Genomic DNA, 19,354 nt, shown 5'->3' on the forward strand with positions numbered 1-19,354 from the left:
TGTGTATGTAAACACCCTTTCACACCCTGTCTTAGGGTGCTCAACTCAGTTCCTTCAGACTTTCAAGGGCCAGAAGGAATAAAAATTATCAAAAACTGAGTAAGATACCAGGGCCACATTACACACATGTACACTAAACAGATAACACGGACATGCACATATGCTCATTAGTTTAGGCCTCAACAGCAGACCAGTTTTCCCAGCTATTCCATTATGTACTCTGAAGACATAAGATCTGTTCTGCATTGAAAGTATCAGGAGTCATCTTCGTAACATTATCATCCTATCACTGCTAACAGCCTACAAACACTGTGTTCAACTGATGCATCTAGACATTGTTTCCTGGTGCAGCAAGTACAGAATCAAATTCACGTGGCCATGGTAACCCAGCATGGAACACAGGATTCTTCACCCTTTGGAAAGCACACCACACACTCTCTTCCCTTATCTCACATCAAGTGGCAGTAGCACATCTTCTAGTCAGGAGTATAGACATCTAACCATCAACGTTTGCCCCTGGAAAAACAGAGGCAGTGATTTGAAAGTCAGATCCGTAATCTGTGCTTCTGTTTCTTCTTCTGTGAAAAGGTTATAGTGCTTACCTCTCTCGCGGAGAGGTTAGAAGAAAGAGACAATTTGAAAGTTAGTCAGTTTTTTAAAAAATCTTTAAAGTCTTTTCAGATCTGCCCACAAGTCTTCCTGCCCACGCCCCAAGCCAACATTTGTGGTTTTAAATATTGTGGTATGAGTAGCTCACAAGCTGTTGAGTAATTAGTGGGTTATACAGCAAAACTGGATCTCTGCAAATGTAGTCAAATGTAGAAGAATGTAAGTGAGAGGGAGGGGCTTGGATATTTTTCTCTCTATCACCACTTCCAGTCACAAGACTCTTAGGCAACACCTTCAATAGGCGGCAAACAAGTTTTACTCTGAAGTGTGATTTTTACATGGATGGTCCCCTTTCAGTGTTTGTAAATCCTTAGCTGACAAGCATGCTATTAATAATACTGTCCTGCACTTCAGGAGTGCCATGTTAGAGTCTCTCATTAGACCAGGAAGCTCCAAGCTCTAGAGAAACAAAAGTGTTTCTTAGATCAAAGGGGGCTTAGGTGATGGTGAGATGCCTAGATCGAAAACCTGTTTAGTTTGAGGGGTTGGTTGCTAGTAGTGGTGTGTGGACAGTGGGCTACTCAGCACACTCAGAGATTATGTGTAACTCTAGAAAACTAGCCTTGAAAAGGCATTCAGCAGCAAAGTCCCTTAATCAAAGATTCCTCTTGGATGGATCTCAGTTACCTCAGATTCAGGAAGGGAACCCTACTTTAAGCTAGGTTAATTGAAAGGGGTTTTAGATAGAAAGAATTCCTGATAGATAAGTGAGAGAAACAAGGCAGGTGAGGTCGTATCTTTTATTGGACCAACTTCTGCTGGTGAGAGAGAAGTTTTCAAGCCATACAGAGTTCTTCAGGTAAGATAAGGTAAGTGTCATTCCTGGGCACGAAAAACAACAACAGTGTTATCATTCCCCACAGGACCCCAACAAACTGGAAGGAAAGTCTCGGTCAGTGTCAAAACACTACCTACCTGTTCTCACTTCCCTTCCTGACTTAGGCCAAGTCTACGCTATAAACTTACATCGGTATAACTACGTTGTTCAGAGGTGTGAAAAATCCACCCCCCTGACCAATGCAGTTATACCAACCTAGTCCCCGGCACAGACAGGCAAGCTTCCCCCAGTGATATAGCTATCTCCTCTACGTCAACGGGAGAAGCTTCCATGTTGACCTAACAGCATCTTCAGTGAAGCACTACATAGGTAGAGCTGCAATGTCTTAAACGTAGTCCTGCCCTTAACCAAACCACTTGCAACAGAATACTTTAGAAAAAGGTATAATACCACCAATTAAGGGGAAGGAAGGGAAATACTACAAACTATCAAAAGAATTCATTTTGTCAGTCAAATAATCATGGTCTGTTATAGGGTTATCAGTAAGGCAACGCTATATCTGATTTCTTGGAGACAGGAGAATACGAAAAGAAATCGAGGTGGCAAGGGACAACAAGAACAGACAGACCATCACATTTCATTTTACACAAATACTATATAGTAGGAAACCGTATTCCTAGAGACTTGTCTGGTTGAAAGTTATACATTGAGACGTTTCTTAATACTTGACTAATAACTGATTATTAAATCTTTAGAAAAAATTACTCAACTTGAACAATGGAAAAAGAGACCAGAAAATTTCACTGTAATTTCGAGCCAGCTGCACTTTGATTCTCAGGCACTAGCTGCGATTAATGCTGCAACCCTGCAGGTGATTTATTTTATTTTTAAAGTCATGGATATCTTTGATTGGATAAAAGCGTAGCTGTGGTGGTGGGAGAGGAGCAATTTAAAAATGAACCTCAATCTTGTGATATTTGATCTTAGGGGGGTGGAGTCGGAGAGAAAAAGAATGTAACACATAGTAAGTCAAGCACTCCACATTTTAGTAAACATTAGCAAAGAGTCGCAAAACGACAGATTTCACCTCTTCTAAGCACAGTTGTGAAAGTGGATTTGTTTCAGGTATATATTCATGTCTGCTTGAAGCAGCAGATAAGCAGTCTTCTGTTCAGATATGTCTGCCCACTTATCGCCTTGGGAGGTCACTCACACTAGAAGGATCACTTGCTATTTGGGTGGCATACAAAAACAACTGAACTGCAACTGGAGCAGTAGAGTGCGGAGGGTGGGTGGGGAGAGGGGGGCGGAAAGAGAATGAACAGCCCAAGATTAGGCAGGGGAAGAAAGCTGGTTAACTCCTGTAGCTGTACAGAACTGGCCTGGAGATGAGGAGCAGACCAAAAATAGGGAGGAGGCAGGAGGGAGAAAAATCATAAGATGCCTGCCTCAAAGATCATTCAAAATAGTCACTGCTCTCAAGAACCCAATCAGATGGTTTCTAATCACCAGGGCCAGGAACTTCAGGAGCCTAACATCCTGCATGCAGTTTACAGAAGAGATTCTGCACAGGTTTCCGGGTCCCAAGTTCATCATCCCCAACAGAAGGAGTCCTGCACAGCACGTTTGAGCACGTCAGGCTAGCTGCTCTCTTCTCTCATCTCATTATGGCCCATTCTTGGCATAGTTTTCTTCTCTGTCAAGTGAAATATAAGAATAGACGCCCTTCATATGCACCATCACACTTCTCTTCCTACAACAGTGCCAACTCTCCAGAGCTCCTGCTGATCCAGGGCAAGAGACCACAAGAATCTTATAAACAGGGCAGGCAGAATAAAGATAATCCATGAACACCCAAGACACCTGCTTCCTGAAAAGCCTGAAAGAGAAAAGGAAACACATACAAGGCAAAGTAGTGGTCAAAACAGGGGTTCATTCTCCTGTGAGAGAATCTCAGTCCCCACAGTTCTAGGCCACTAGAAAGAAGCATCGCACCTCATTTTGGGACAGACGGGTGCAAGAACAGCTCCTTTCCTGATTTCAATTAATTGCACATGTTTGCATGCAACAAGGTCAAGAGGCAATTCCACATACCTGTGGGGATTTCAGCTAAAGAGTGTCTGTTCCACGCTAGCCCAAAGTTTACAAGCATTCAAGCAGAGTGCCTTGCCACAAGACTAATTAAAAGCATGCACTCTGTTTAAAGATTGGAAGGCAACTGGATTTCTTTAGACAGACCACTAGTGAAGCCTGCTTGGAGAGTGATCAGCACTATTGCCCCAGAAGTTGTAGACGAGAGGGAGGAAGAGGCATGCCAATATCACAGACCTTATCCAGAGGGTACATGCCTGCTCCCAGACCCATAACAAGAGCAAGACAAATGGAAACAAAGGATCTGTACTCCAGTTCAGCACCAGCATGGACTCAAGGTATGGTTTCCTACAAATTCCTAGTGAAGGAGAAGAAAGTATGGACAAGACAAGCAACATTATTGTGACCTGGTTTCCCAGCAAGAACAACTTCAGCAGGACCAGCTAAATAACCATATTGGCAGGCACCTTTTTATCTCTTTGGAAACCCCTTGCATTTCCCTTTGGGTGAGGGGGTGACAGCTAAGATTCAGTGTAAACAGCAACATATCTCGTATTGATTTCAACCCAAACAAACAGGAACTAGAAGATAATGTTCCCGCACAGCCAGGAGCCATTGTGGCATCAAAGAGATCCAAGTGCTTGTCTTCACACAGTCCTGAGTTGAGGGTCCTGAGCCCAGCCAGGGGTGTGCTTTGGTGGCTCCCATGATGGGAGAAAGCAAAATGACAGGACAGGTCTTGCAAGATTTTCAGTCCAACAGGACTTCCAGGGTAGGCTTGCAGTCTCTCAGAATTTGGCATGAGATTTGGAGCCATGTGCTCAGAACCACTTCCTGTTTGCTAGTTTCCAGCAGTCAACCCATACCATCAGATCAGCCATGGTTGGTTGGTTTTTTTTCACCTTCCTCACAGCAAAACCTAGGGGCTGGGTTTGAGGCAACCTCTCCCCTCTCCCAGAGGACACAGTCTGTACCTACATGAGACTGTTTAGTTGTCGCAACTTTTGGCAGGTGCTCAGTGCAAGAACTTGGAGGGTTAGGCTCCAGTTCCAAGAAGATAACAGTGGGCATCCCCTTACGAGATGAGGGCATTGTGTCTGACCCCCTTAGGGAGAAATGCCACTTGATGGCCGTGCTGGCTGGTAGTCAAGTTCCCCTCTTGCCTCAATCCCAGAAACGGGAAGGGATGTTAGCAGGTGAGTGGAGGCACCCAGAGACCCTCCTAGTGCGATGACTGGCTCCCCCTATGGTGGAAGTCCCCCCAAAAACTGGCAAATGATCAGTGGGTGCGAGTGACTGCACTGGGCTGTTCTCTAGTGGGAACCTTGGAAGTAATTTAACTAATGCAAGTTGCAGCCTAGTTAAAATCCATACCGCACATCCTCACCTTCTTCCATGCAGTGAGCAAACCACAGCCTGTCTGACTCTTGGAATCCATGCTTGCTAGTTACAGGAGAGAACGAGGCCTTGGCTACACCAGGAGTTGTGCCACTAAAACTCCACATTGCGCCTACTGAGACTGGGTCAGCTCCACTGGGGGAACAATAGGAGGAGCTCTGGCATGGCCAAGGCTCCAAGCAGCACTGGCATTTCAGAGTCACTCCGAACAGGATTAGGCAACATGGAGTTAAGTTTCCAAAAGCACCGCAGTGACCTAACTTTTGATGCTTAATGCGACCCATGGTGCTTAAGTCTGGGATTTTCAAGGAGTGTCAGGGTTAGGTGCCCAACAGCCATTAGGTTTCAGTGGGTCTTAGTGGGGCAGGGATCAGCATTCACAATCACACTGCCCGTCAGTACCCAGCCCAAGCCGGGGAAGCTAATGATCCAACCAGCCGACCAAAGTTGGTGATGAATCCTGGTCACATGCCACCTGAGGCATATTGCACGTATGCTGAGAAGTGGGTCTTGGGCACCTATTCCCTTAGGTACCTTTGAAAAATCCCAGGCTAAAACTCCAACAGCGGCTGACTAGCCACTCTAGCACCCTGCTATTCCTTCAGCAGTAGAAAATGGGAAGGGAGGAATAACCCAGTTTAGATCTACTAAGAGAGGGGATGATGATGATGACGACGACGATGATAATAAAAGTTAAAATAAAATGGGACAGCTCCCACAATGGGCAAAACAGAGGTAAGTAGGGTGAAGCGATTTACTATCCTCTTTGCACTGCACTAGACCTGGTAATTAACAAGCCTCCTGTTGTTCTAACATTGCTTTCCAACCTCTCCTGGAGGGAAGCAGATTCATTTTCTCTTTTCAAGCAGGAAAAACTTAAAACTCACCTTTCTTTCAGGAAGGCAGAACTCAGTTTTATTCACTAGAATTCACCCTACAGGGCAGGAGGAGTTAAAATTCCAAGGCTAACTCTATGCCACAGCAACAGGTTCAGAGTTGTTCCCAACTATGTAGATTTATGCTTGATGCTTTTAGGGCATGGACCTCAGGGCATGTCTTCACTAGCAACTTTAAGTACTGCCAGCTGTGTAGTTGCAGCACCAGCACAGTAAACCCCCACCCCCCCAGGAGAGGAGTAGCTATCGGCACTGGGAACAGGGCACCCAGCGCTGGTACACCGTCTACACTGCCACTATACAGCACTGAAACTTGCTGAGGGGGGAGGGGAGGTATTTTTTCACACCCCTGAGCGAGAAAGTTGCAGTGCTGTAAAGTAGCAGGGTAGACAAGGCCTCGGTCTCCAAAGAACTCTGCTCAAAACACCCCTCCAGATGAAATGACGCTAGGCATGGAACTCAAGCCCAATCGCAGAGGTGAAGACTAAAATTTCACAGCAGTTCACCTGCTAACAGTCTAACTGCAAATAAGAATGCTGCTTGCAAAACAGCCCTTGCCTCACTCACCAGTCTCTGGACACACACAGACTATATACCCTGCAGCAGCATTTACCTGCTGACATTTAATGTGCTAGTGATCAAGGGAGCAGGCTAGCATGGTGGCCTAGAGATAGCACTCAGCACTAGGAAAAAGGACACCCAGACTGGGCTGTAAGCTCTACCGCAGCAAGAGTAAACCCCAAACTTATGCAGGTTTTTGCCTAATTTGGTAGGCTACAGGCAATAGACATAGCGTGCAAGTGATCAGGGAGCATCCAGTGAGCCAGAACAAAACACACAGCTAAGTCAGAAAGGAACAAAAAATGGAAGTATGAGAAGAGTCTCTTGGATGCTGACATAGCACCTACCCTTTAGGTAAACATGCAGGAAGCTTGAGCTGTCCAAAGTTTTTATCCTGCTTGCAGGTGGCGGAGGGGGGGAAGTATAGTGGTGTTACTGTGTAGAGATCCCCAGCTAACCCAAGGAAATCTGCTGCAATTTCACTGAACTAAATAAAAATGCAGCTCTAGAGCAGACGTGTGCACACACTGAGTCATTCTTCCCCTTTTGACCCGAAATATGTGGAGTAAAGAAGATGAAATGAGACTTCTTTATATTCTCCATGGTGCTGGGAGCCAAAAGATCAGAGGGTTCCCAGTGGCTGTTCAGTACCTCTCCACGTAACTGGATTTTTAAGACTCAACAGTTTAGAAGGACTTGAGAGAGATTCATCTTGTCTCTCGAACATCCTGGGACCAAGACGGTTACCACTACACTTCATAGAAGAAACACTATCCAAATGAAACTATTGTGTTGTTATTAGCTTCTATTATTGACTACTGACCTCCGCCTCTTGCTGTAAGAGATATGCTTTAGCAACTCCACCCATGAGGTTTTTTGTTTTTTGCCAGATACTTTTTTTCCATGTTAGGTCAAGGAAGAGCAGTTCCTTTATGGATTTGCTCTGCCAGGAAGTAGCTAGGCATCACTTTTAAAATACACCCAGGTATTTATATGGTACTTACACGGGCCCTCTCACTGCAATATCCAGCACCTTTGACTAGCTGCAGAGGCTGTGCAATCCACACAGAACAGGTGGCAAGCCACAAACCACATGGTTCGAGATCAAATACCTTTTAAGATTCTGGTTTATTACCTACTGCAGCCACTATGTGTAATCCATTAAATTAAAAAGAACTGTTCTGAGTAATTCCCCAACATCCATCCCACCCCAAAATCCTCCTGCCTCACCTTAGTGTTGTAACGGCAGGAGATATGGGCTCAAACATTGTGCACTTACTACTGTAGCACCACCTGTCTTAAAAAGTGCTTTATAAACCTTTGTAAATCAAGCCTCAGCCCCTTTGGGTTGTAGCCCCATATTTACAGAGGAAAACCGAGGCAGGCAGACAGACATGATCTGACCTGCCCAAGGTCTCTCAAGAAGCCTCTGGCAGAACTAGGACTAAAACCCACATCTCCTTGTTTCTAGTGTTGTGTTTCTCAGCTACATCTGCTCGAAGTTTCTGCACTTTTTCTTGGAGAACTAGATCTAACCTGACAAATTCAGCAATTTCCCCTCCGCCAAAATAAAAAAATAAATTAGCCACTGTCTTAGAGCCAAAATGAGACACTTCCTATGTTCCCCCCATGGAAGACTGTAACACCAACATTTAAGGGAATACTAGGCTCAAGGGAAGTGATGCTGGCAAAGACCTGAGCCTCCTAAACCAGCCACCATGTTTCAGACTCAGCCAGAGAAGGCACAAAGGGGGAGAAGAAGAGGGTTGGAGATCAGCTATTCCCAGTGCCTCCAACCACCACACAGCTTTGCCAGCTAACCTGCATCACCTTCACAAGAGCCCCAGTTTCCACTCTTTTCAGTTCATCATTAACGTCAATTTATATCTTAGCATTTGCAAGACTTTCTGAATAATTTATGCATGGTGTCGCAGAGAGGGACATATTTTGATGAAAACCAGGCCACTGAAAGTATCAGGAAGAAATAAATGGAGACAGTGGAAACAGAGTCAGATCCTCCCTTACTTAAAAAAAGGAAAGCCAAAATATAAGAAAATCCTCACTATAGAAATGGGCCCCAAGCACTGCAGGATTTTTAATGAGGTTAGTCTTCAGCAAAAGCTACGGTTTTTATTTTTAAGCCACATGCATTCAACGCTAAAACTCCTTCTGTGCTTTTAAACTACATGGTGAAAATAGTGCAACCCCAGGAAAGCTGATCACAGAATCCATAAGAGATATTTTTGTTTAAAAAACAAACAAACAATCTGGATTTATGCAAAAAGAATGAGGGACGCACGTGACTACCACTCTGAAATCCGGATTTATGGCAAGTGAGAAAACTTAATTATACCCATTGAAATCATCTTCCCTGATTAGATAGACAGATACAGTCCTTGACACTCCTGATTTTAACCAGCTGGATGTTTAATGAGACTTGCTGAGCAAACCTGGAGTAGAAAATAGCTCTTTCCAAGGGCTACCTTTTGGCCTATATACAAGTCATATAAATTTGCAAGGAATATACTGCTTTGTACTTGGGGCTTAACCTTTTCAGTCATACAGGCCGATCAGTCACAACTGTTCAAGTAATGCTGGCAAAAATCTCCGACACTTCTAACCTCATTGGACTGCAGGTATGGAGTAGTTGCCTGGAGGGTGTGAGAGGAGGGGAAAATTAGGAGACTACAACAAAACACTGCATAGATACCCAACCCTGGTCATTTATCACCATCAAAAGAGCCAACCCTTCACGCACATCCTGTGGCCTTGGCTACACTTGCAAGTTGCAGCGCTGATGAGGGGGTTACAGCGCTGCAACTTACTCGGTGTCCACACTTACAAAGCTCAGCCAGCGCTGCAACTCCCTGTCTGCAGCGCTGGCTGTACTCACCTGTCTGCTAAGGGTGAGCGAATCTCAGGGCTGTGAATGCATGCGGCTGGTCAATGACCAGGTGTCGGTAACCACGTCACTCAAGCGCGTAAATGGTGCCCCAGGGTATAGGAGGTATCCCAGCATACCTTTTCAGCCTCCTGGTCATCGGTTTCGCACTCCACTGCCCTGGGCTCAGGTGACCCGCCCTTTGAAATACCCTGCGGAATTTAAAAACCCTTCACTGTTTTGCTCAGCGAGGCGTGGGATGCAATCAATCAATCAGTGACCTATGCCTCACACACCAAACAAGCACCATATGGAGCACTGCCAAGCTGCAGATCTCATCAGTGTTTTGGGGGTGAGGAAGCGTTGCAGGCACAGCTGTGCTCCAGCCGTAGAAGTATAATACCTATGGCCAGATATCAAAGTTCATGCAATACAGGGCTATGACCGGACTCGGTGCAGTGCAGGGTTAAGGTAAGGAAGCTTCTGCGGAGTGCCTACTGCCAAGCACATCAGGAAACCACCGCTCAGAGTGCTGCCCCCACAACCTGCCTTTTTACAAGGAGCTGGATGCGATACTTTGGATGTAACCCCACTGCCAATCGAGGATCACGATGGACAATTCAGAGCCTGGAGAGGAGGGGAGGGTAGAGGAACCCGAGAGTGAGGCTACTTGCGCGTTTGGGGAGACTCCCAGGAGGTCAGCGCACAGGAGCTATTTCCAGCCAGGAAGAAGCTAGCCAGTCGCAGCCGCTGGAACTTGTAGTGAGGAACCAGCATAGGAGCCGTTCCCAGTAAGAAGCTTTATATAAAGGATGGAAATGTTTTGGGAGGAGGGGGGCTATGGCTGCCTGCAAGCATGCCTAGATGTGTGAATATGCCCATGATTGGGTCTATCACGTCGCGGTAATCTGCCTCTGTAATCTCTTCAAAAGTTTCAGCCAGAGCGGTGCAATAGCGCTTTTCACAATTTAGAAGGGAGACCACCGTTGGTCCTTGTCCCAGTCAGGCTAACACGTCCGCGCCATTGTGCCGTGAGGGGTGGGGGGACCAGCTGCACACAGGTAAGCTGCTGTAGGGACCAAGGGCGGAATCCACATAGCTGTAGAGATCTCCGCCTTCTCCACGTGTGACTGGAGCACGAGATTTAAATCGGGGAGGTTAAATTCTGTGGAAAATGCAGGGTACTGTTAAGTGCTATTTCCCTGTAGCTGCTCTTTGCTTTCCCAAGGTCACAGAGCCCATGGATTCCGAAAAGTCAAGCAGTCCCCTTTCCCAGGTGAACCGATGTGCGAAATGGCTCGAGGCGTACTGTGTGGCAATGTGGGTGATAGGGTTCAGTGCTATTTCCTGTAGCGCCTTTTGCTTCCCAAGTCACAGAAAGCCCATGCGATTCCAAGAGTCAAGGCAGTCTTCCCCCTTCCCAGGTTGAGCGCGTGTGCAAGATGGCCTCTGGGAGTACCTGCTGTGGCAGAGTTGGGTGTCGGTTCAAGTGCTATTTCCCTGTAGCTGCTCTTTGCTTTCCCCAAGTCACAGTAAGCCCTTTGGATTTCCAGAGTCCAAGCAGCACCCCCCTTCCCAGTGAAGCCTCGGTGCAAGATGGCTCTGAGGGTTACTGCGTGGCAGATGGGGTGTAGGGTTCAGTGCATTTCCCTGTACGCCTTTTGCCTTTCCCCCAAGTCACAGAAACCCATGATCCCAGAGTCAAGCAGCCCCCCCTTCCCAGGTGAGACGCGTGTGGGAAACTCACCATTTCTCTCTGCAGCTGCGGCCTCGCTGTGCTGTGCTCGCAATGTGTTTGATGCTAGAAATATACTTAAAACAATCGGAGCTTCTGTAGTAAATTTATCTCTCTGTTTTTTTTAAAGTGACCTTTGGATACGCTCCATCGGCAGACTTCTTGAAAATATCGGAACTTAAGAAAAAACCCGAAGGAAGAAGAAGGAGGAGCTGGTGAAAGCATTATGAATCTGTATACCACAGATAATACAAAAGTTTGCAGACTGGAGGGAAAAGGAGAAGCAGGAAAAGGAACAGGCTGCCAAGAGAAAGGAAAAGCTGCCCTTCCGTCCCCTTCCCACAACCCACAGCACCAAAATGGGACGAGGTGCTCTGTGGGATAGCTGCCCACAATGCACCACTCACAACAGCGCTGCAAATGCTGCAAATGTGGACACACTGCAGCGCTGGTCGCTGTCAGTGTGGACACACTGCAGCGCTGGCCCTACACAGCTGTGCGACCACAGCTGTAACTATCAGCGCCGCAAAAATGTAAGTGTAGCCATACCCTGTGTCTGAAATGAAGCAAAGAAGCTATGAAACAGTCAAAAGAAAGACTGTAAAGACTATATTGTCAAGCAGATATTTAAATAGTTAGTTTTACTACATCACTTGCACTAAAAGACCTTGTACTTAAACCCCACATCCACTCCTGTTACTAGTTTAGTAGATTTTTCCCAAATGGATCAGGTTGGTTGCCATTCTCTTCCAAATTTGCTTCACAGCTCACCACACACTCACTGCAGAAGCAGGTAACGAAAAGAAAACCCAACCACTATAGAGTCAGAGAGTTAAGGCCAGAAGGAACCACTCGATCGTCTAGTCTGACCTCCTGTATATTACTGGCCACCAACACCAACAGCATCCTGTACTAAACCCAACAACCGAAATGAGACTCACAGGAGACTAGACTATTGTGTGCTACCACGCAGGCTTGGGGAGACATCATGATTGTTGCTATGCAGAGACGTTTCTGTAGGCCTTACAACCAAGTGCTTAACAAGCCAAAATGAAATTTACAACCTTAAGATATAAAAAGACAGCTAGATCCTAATCATCCTCCTACTTCACTCTTCTTTTCAAATAAAGAGAGTGAGTTTGTTGATTGTATTGATGTTAGTGTCTGACTGTCAGACTATGGCAAGTTCATTACAGAAAGTGGCAGATACAGACTATGGAAAATTCTACACCAGGCCATCCCAATGGCTCTTGCCAGACACCTCAGGATTCCTCCACAATGATTTAGTGAAGAGTTGTGGACAAAACAACTGAGTGGTCTCAGTGGGACCAATCCTGCAAGGTGCTGGGCACCAGTTCTTCCTGAAGTCATTGAGCTTTCCACATTGAAGAACAAAGAGGAAGAAGTTAAAGGGCCAAATTCTGTTATCTGTCACACCAGTGTAACTCCACTGAAGTCAACGGATTTACTCCAGATTTACACCAGTGTAACAGAGCAGGATCTAACGTACTTTGAGCTATTTTGACAGCCAATGTTTGGGACAAGCAGAAAAGAATACAAGCAAGAAAGAAAACACACATTCTGGAGCTGCTACTCTTTAAAACTTTTTGTGAACGAGCCTGCTGCAATAGCTCCGATTAGTCTAGTCCTGCACCATGGTTGTGTGAAATGCATTTTTAATTGTGACCCAGTTCAGAATCACCCTGCCTCAAGAGACGAAAGGTTTAGTGCACTAATCAAGTGCACCACAGAAACCTTGATCTGTATTTGGAAGCATTCCAGTGAAAGTGTTTTATAGAAGGTGCTTTTGGAAATGTTGTTTCCCCCAGGAACACCACCACCTTCTTCTGTTCTTGACTTTTCCTTTTAAACGTTCCCAACCCAATGGGTCCATACAGAGAAAAACAGTCATTGCCTCAGCTAAACTGATGTTTCAATACAAAAATATTCACCTAATATAAAGGGGTTGTTACTTTGCATAGAAATCTCAAGACAAACAGGATCCACATGCATTCTCCAACTAACAGGTCTGACTGTGACACTTCCTCATGCAAGGAGTCTTAATTCTACCTTTAATGCAATTATTTGTGAGAAAGGTCCACAGAATCAGGGCCATTTTCTGAATGATATATACTTTTTAAAGAGATAAAAATACAATTTAGGGGTGAGTGCTCAGACTTGAACTCTCCTGGACTACTGGGAATAGAAAGTCATATCACAATTACTGGTTTTTCCATAGTGCCTACAAGCTCTAATCATGGACCAGGACCTCATTCTTCTAGGTTCTGTACATATGGCACAAAATTGCCTTTAAGTGCCACAGTAAGTGTAAAACACTGCAGTCTCATTGATGCAGGCAGAAGAGTTTGACATCGTTATTAAAAAGCCAATACAAAAGGGTTCTAAATAGAATCTAGGAAATTACTTACCATTAGCAATCTCCAGACCAGTAACATTGACAAACCAACACTTTTTTGCAGATTTGCTAGAAAACTGTAAATAAAACTATTGAAATTAATAAGTTATAATAGCTGAGTTTATTTCTTATAAGTTAACAGACTAGGGTGACCAGACAGCAAATGTGAAAAATCGGGACAGGGGTTGGGGGATTAATAGGAGCCTATATAAGAAGGCCACCCAAAAATCAGGACTGTCCCTATAAAATTGGGACATCTGGTCACCCTATAACAGACCCATCCCGATGCTGGAACCTCCATTTCCTGAAAATAGAGAATTAAAATGGTCAGAGACAGATATGATGTGTGTTCACATGAGCTACATGTTTTACATGATTACGCTGCTTTATACTCGTATGTTCGTTCCAGAAAACACAAGGTACATCTACACAGCAAAGAAAAACCCGTGGTAGAGAGTCTCAGAACCCAGGTCACTTGACTCGGGTTCACAGGGCTCTGGCTGCGGGGCTAAAAGAATAGCAGTGCAGACACTCCCAGGTTGGAGCCTGGGGTCCAAGACCCTCCTGCCTTGCCAGCTATCAGAACCCCGATTCCAACCCAAGCTGGAACCTCACAGTGACGTTGATCTAGGCTCTCAGACTTGGTTCCGTGGGTTTTTCTTTGCACTGTGGACATACCCACAGAGAATGAGCTGCTTTCAGAAGAGGAAGACTGTATGCGTGTTAACCGGCTCTCACATCCCTTATATCCCTCTTTTCACATGAGATTACTTAATTTTCAATTCCTCCGAACAAATAATTTCTTCCGAAACTTTTCACTGAATGTCTATTAAGCTATTTTAAGAACTGAACTACAACAATGTTCATACCCTCTACGTATTATGGCTGAAGAGTATGGTCCCTATTGTAATTTAGATTATAAGTATCTTGGGGCAAAGAATGCATTTCTCTACAGGCCAGATTCTGACCTCACTTACTCAGGTATATACAGGAGAAGCAAATGACTTCAGATTTGCACAGGAGTAAGAGAGATCAGAATGCAGATCTACCTTCCTAGAGCACCAAGCACAAAGAAAAAGAAATTCCACAGGCCACAGTACTGTAAGCACTGATTGCATCATAGCAAATTAGAGACAGAAAGACACTTATTGAAGTATCCAATCCGTCCCTCTGAAAATACAGTATGTGCCACCCTTTCCCCCCTTCTGCTCCCCACCCCCGATAGAGTTCATTTCAGTTGTTACACAGCATACTTGATTTTAGCCAGAAGCACAATAGGATAGTTCTATTACTCCTAAAGTTTTCACTTCAGTAACAGGTCAAGCTGATCATTACTCAGGCAAGTTCAGAACAGGGTTGCTCAGAGAAGTCAGTTGTCTACCCTGTCGTAAAATAGCTTGTTGCATTAACAAGCCAAGAGAAATTCAATGCAGTCCATTCTAACCCATTCGCTCTCACACAATACGCCTGCTAGTGATGCTACTAACAGCCATAAGTCATATGGGCTTGATTCAAGGCCCAGCGACGTCAATGCAAAGACTCCCCTCAACTTTTCCACTGAAGTCACTTGAAGTTTTTGCCACCATCTTATTCAGGGCCAGGATTTCATCCAAGATGTTTACTGAAATGAAGCTAGAAAAAAAGAAAGTCATAAGCGGTTCTTTCCTTCAAAGAGATCAATTCACTTTCTTCCACCACAATTTAGATAGGAAGACTTCGCAACTTTATCACCAGGCAACGTTGTAACTCATCCTTGGCGCTGCTGGACCAGAATCATCCTAGCTGTCCTGGACATATGGAAAGTGACAGATTCCAAGAATTAATAGCTAAGAACATACAAGGGCAAAGGAAGCATCCTGGAGAAACCCACATATACAGATGCCACTGAAGAAACGTAAGTCTCATTAATTCAGTGTAGCATAAAATATTTATCACAAAGCCTGATCCCAACAAGAAAAGAGAAAGCATTCCTAGATCAGTCTTTCCTTAAAAAGGAATTCACTAGAACTATACTTCGATTAATCCAGAGAAATTTCAAATGTATGTACCACTACCGTAGTGGAAAGAGATACGTTGGCTTCAAGAACACAACGCTTGTAGATGGTTTACCCCCAAATAACATGCTGATACTCAGCAGGAAATGGCTCTTATGATGCCATAAAATTAAACATTCTGCCGTAATACATCAGATCTCAGGTCTGCATATGGGCAAATTTGTGAATGCTTATTCTTTGACAGCCCGTCACCCAAATTGTAAAGATCTTTAAAGGGAAATCCTGAAACACAGAACCTTTGTGGTGAGATTACACGTGTAAAGGAACTAAACACCTGTAGGCTCAGAATTTGACCCAAGGGGGAAAGAGCACAAATAAAACCCAACAGCTGCAACTCAGCATTTATGAGGAACCCTCCAATGACAAACCTGTATGCAGGAGCCCTGGGTAAGAATGTCACCTGTCCTGATTTTTAGTGGGTGACCGACCCCATCCATATTTTAGAATCCCAAAATAACTCTTGGGGCATACAAAATACCATGCTGTAGTGTCAAGATGTGAGAACATGGCAATATCATGATGCTGTCACAAATTAATTTGTTCTACAGGAACCACAGCCATGGAGGATGGATGAGAAAGGTTTAGTCTCTCGCTTCCTGCCTATCCCCTTTTGTTTATAAAAAATCAAATTTTAAAAACAAACAAAAAATGGAGTACATTTAGGTTACAAGATACTTTGAAAATATGCTCTTAAGACAGAGCACAAGAGATATTAGCCAGAGGAAATATCCATAATTTAAGGCCTCTCTACAGTGAAAAGGAGCCTGTATAAGGGAGATTACATTAAGAATATTAAATATGGTTTTGGAGGTGCTATATGATTTACTCCTACCTGTGTACATAAAAATCTAATCCTGTCACACCTATATTAATCGGGGCTGTAACATGATTTAATAACACAATTACACCCATTGGGTCCCGACTACACAAGCAAATCGAAGCTTGATATATGATGAGAGCAGGGTGGGGGGCTAGGATATGTAAAACATTATCCCAACCATATTTATATTGTAACTGGGACATCTTGTTTTTTCAATGCGAGAGAAAGTTAAACTGGGGATCGCATATTGATTCTGTCCACTTACAAAATTAAAATAAAAAAATGCTGGTATATAGTCTTAACCTACAACCTAATTTTACAAGTTGTATCCCTGTTATAAAAATCACCGCTTCAGTTTCCACAAATTGCTTTGGGGCAGAGGGAGGAATGGGACTAAGTCCTGGGACAGGTCAAGTTTGAGATAAATCAGTAATTGTACAAAAACATGTGCATGAACAGCTGACTGCATAACGCAAGGCAGCAGGTGTTGTTACCAGTCTCTTTCAAGAGACAGATTTCATTACTGAATCCACACTTCACCATATAACAAGATGTATTTTTTAAAAAGTAATATTCATGCAAATTTAAAATTCAAAAGCAGATGCCAACACTTTTCCTTATGGCAGGCAACAGACTCATCACTCAGCCTTTCAAACAGGTATATTACAGGTTTCCCTGTGTGTTTTCATGCCCTGTGGAACTCTGAATCCTTTGCTAAGAATGTCTGTATTACCATTAATAAGAACTGTCTATAAATATATTCCTTCTGAACTGATGGGAGAACAGACCTGGGACTAAAAACAGCTTGATTTAACACCATTAGCTACTTTTGAGGAGAAAACAGGAAAATGACACATAGTGGCGTACAACTCTTCCATTTTAGTTCAGAAACAATGACAACCAAAAGTAACACTGATGATCAGCTTTGAGAGAAGCTCTGTATCTAGTGAATTGTCTTTTACTGCAGTCATATACGTAAGTCACACTTCAAGTACAAGAGTCATGAGGAGCAATGTTGCAGATACGGTACAATATCCACACTGAGGTGAGTTAAATATTGCCAGTATTTATGAACCATGACCAATTGACATTTAGCCTAAAGATGTAGAGTCAGGGGAATTTCGAAGCACACTTTATGGTTGAGGAGTAGACTATACAATTCCATCACCACAAAGGTCAGATTTTTTTCTCCTTGAGGGAGGGAATTTAGAACCAAAAAAAGGACATTAATCATTGTTTGTGTGTTTACTTTCCTGATTATTCAACTGGCAACATCTTTTGGGGAGGAGACAATTGTCCTCGCATCCCTTCTCCCACTCTATTACAAAAAATTGAGTTCAGAATTTCAAATAGAAGAGACAGCTCTGCTAAGAGGTAAAGCTGTAAGGAAAGGTAGAGTGCTGCTCCCTTTTAAATAACTAGGCAAAAAGCCCACCTGCAAAAACCATCCCCTTTTTGAGAAGATGCTTTCACAGTGGCCTTTCCCAGTAGAAATATGCTAGGACTTTCAGAAGGAGAAGAGGAAAGTCATTAAAGACCAACTCATTCTTTATTTACATTTCAAAAGGTGCAAGTCAGATCATTTGCAGCTCGCCTGCAGGACTGCATTTTGGAAGACACCCCCAAGACATTCTCATTCGGAGTTCCTTATCTTCCCCCAACACCTGCGCACACCCCAACCAAGACTGCCAATAGACATATTTGTTACTAACTAAGCTATAACACAACTGTTGAAAAACAATAAGATATTAGCATGAAAGCGATCATACAAGATTAATACTTAACCCCGCTCCTATTTTCCCCCACAGCTTCCTGCTTCTACATCCAATACCCTTTCCAGATGCTTGTATCTGTCAGCCAGTGCCCCCTCGTTATTTCATCCAGGTATTCCGGGTGGCACCGGCTCAGAAACATGCGATTCGGGATTTCTTGTCAGGCTTAAGCCACCATCATTCCTTTCCCTGCCCTTCAGGGTTCTGACACGCCGTCACTTACTCTTGAGTGCTGCAATGAGCGACTTCCCATCTTTGATCAACTCCTTGATGAATTTGTTAGTCTTGTCCAGCTCAGCTTCATGAGATTTCAGCCTCTCTCGGAACTGGGGGCTGTCCAAGCAGCAGTCACTAAATTCCAAAGCAGGTAGTCCCATGGTTTCCTTACACACCCCTCCAACAAATCCTTTAAAAAAAACTCACCAAAGAAGGAATTACCACCAGTGCAACCAAATATATTGTTAAAAACAAACACACCCACAAGTATATGTTCTTAGTCCATTTGAAAAGAAAACGAAACTATATCCACAGGGGAACACCCCTCTCCTCTCAATTGGTCACAGATTTCCAGGCACCTTAGAGGGAGGCGAATCAATTAATTAAAAATAATAAGCAGGTCAGAGGAGTTAATGAGGCTGAGGGTTTGCACTGGGATACGCCTCAGATGCCAGGAGGTGGGAACACGAGCAGCAAAGAGGAGGGGGCTCGTGCTGCAGTAGCAGCAATTGCTGCTGCTGCCTGGGTATTGCTCATGGCGAGAACTTCCACACGCGCTGCAAACCCAAGGGTGCCTCCGCTGCTGTCTCCCAGCTCATTCAATGGTGCAGTGCTTGCTACCTAAAGTTCCCCTAGCTGGGTGAGAAGCAGGGAGCCCAGCGGCCTCACTCGGCAGCAGCTGCTGGTCAGCCCAGCTAGCCCTGATGGCATCCGGGACCAATCGGGACGCTTCCCTTCCCCGTTGGAACGTTGTGTATCATTTTTCCGAACGCGCTTCCCATTGGAACGTCCGGGTATCGTTTTTGTTTTTTTTCGTTCGAACGCGAGGCCTCCTCTTGCGCCAGCCGGAGCCAATCGGCGCTAGAGCTGCTGGGGGCAGGGAGGGGACAGGGAGGAGGGATGCCCCTGCGATGATAAAACAGGCGAGGGGGGCGTGGCTAGGCCTGTGTCAAGTCACATGAAGGAGGAGAGGGAACCCTCACCGCCTCTTAAAGGAATACTGTAGCTGCCGAGACCGCGGAAGGCATGGGGGAGGTGCTGGGACAAGAACAGGAGTTACTCAAGGA

The 19,354-nt window shown here is 44.6% G+C and overlaps 1 protein-coding gene across 2 annotated transcripts in view; it reads right to left on the reverse strand.

The window, feature by feature from the left end:
• The window catches only part of ARHGAP26 (Rho GTPase activating protein 26), a 324,880-nt gene extending 305,731 nt beyond the window's left edge, over positions 1 to 19,149 (reverse strand). For both annotated transcript variants that reach the window (XM_032769159.2, XM_032769157.2), the window contains exon 1: positions 18,295 to 19,149. In XM_032769159.2, coding sequence (XP_032625050.1) covers positions 18,295 to 18,448 — 154 coding nt within the window. In that variant the 5' untranslated portion in view covers positions 18,449 to 19,149. The remainder of the gene's footprint in view (positions 1 to 18,294) is intronic.
• Between the last annotated feature and the right edge of the window lie 205 nt (positions 19,150 to 19,354).

Source organism: Chelonoidis abingdonii, chromosome 7, assembly GCF_003597395.2.
Source record: "Chelonoidis abingdonii isolate Lonesome George chromosome 7, CheloAbing_2.0, whole genome shotgun sequence".
In the NCBI taxonomy this organism is placed as follows: Eukaryota; Metazoa; Chordata; order Testudines; family Testudinidae; genus Chelonoidis; species Chelonoidis abingdonii.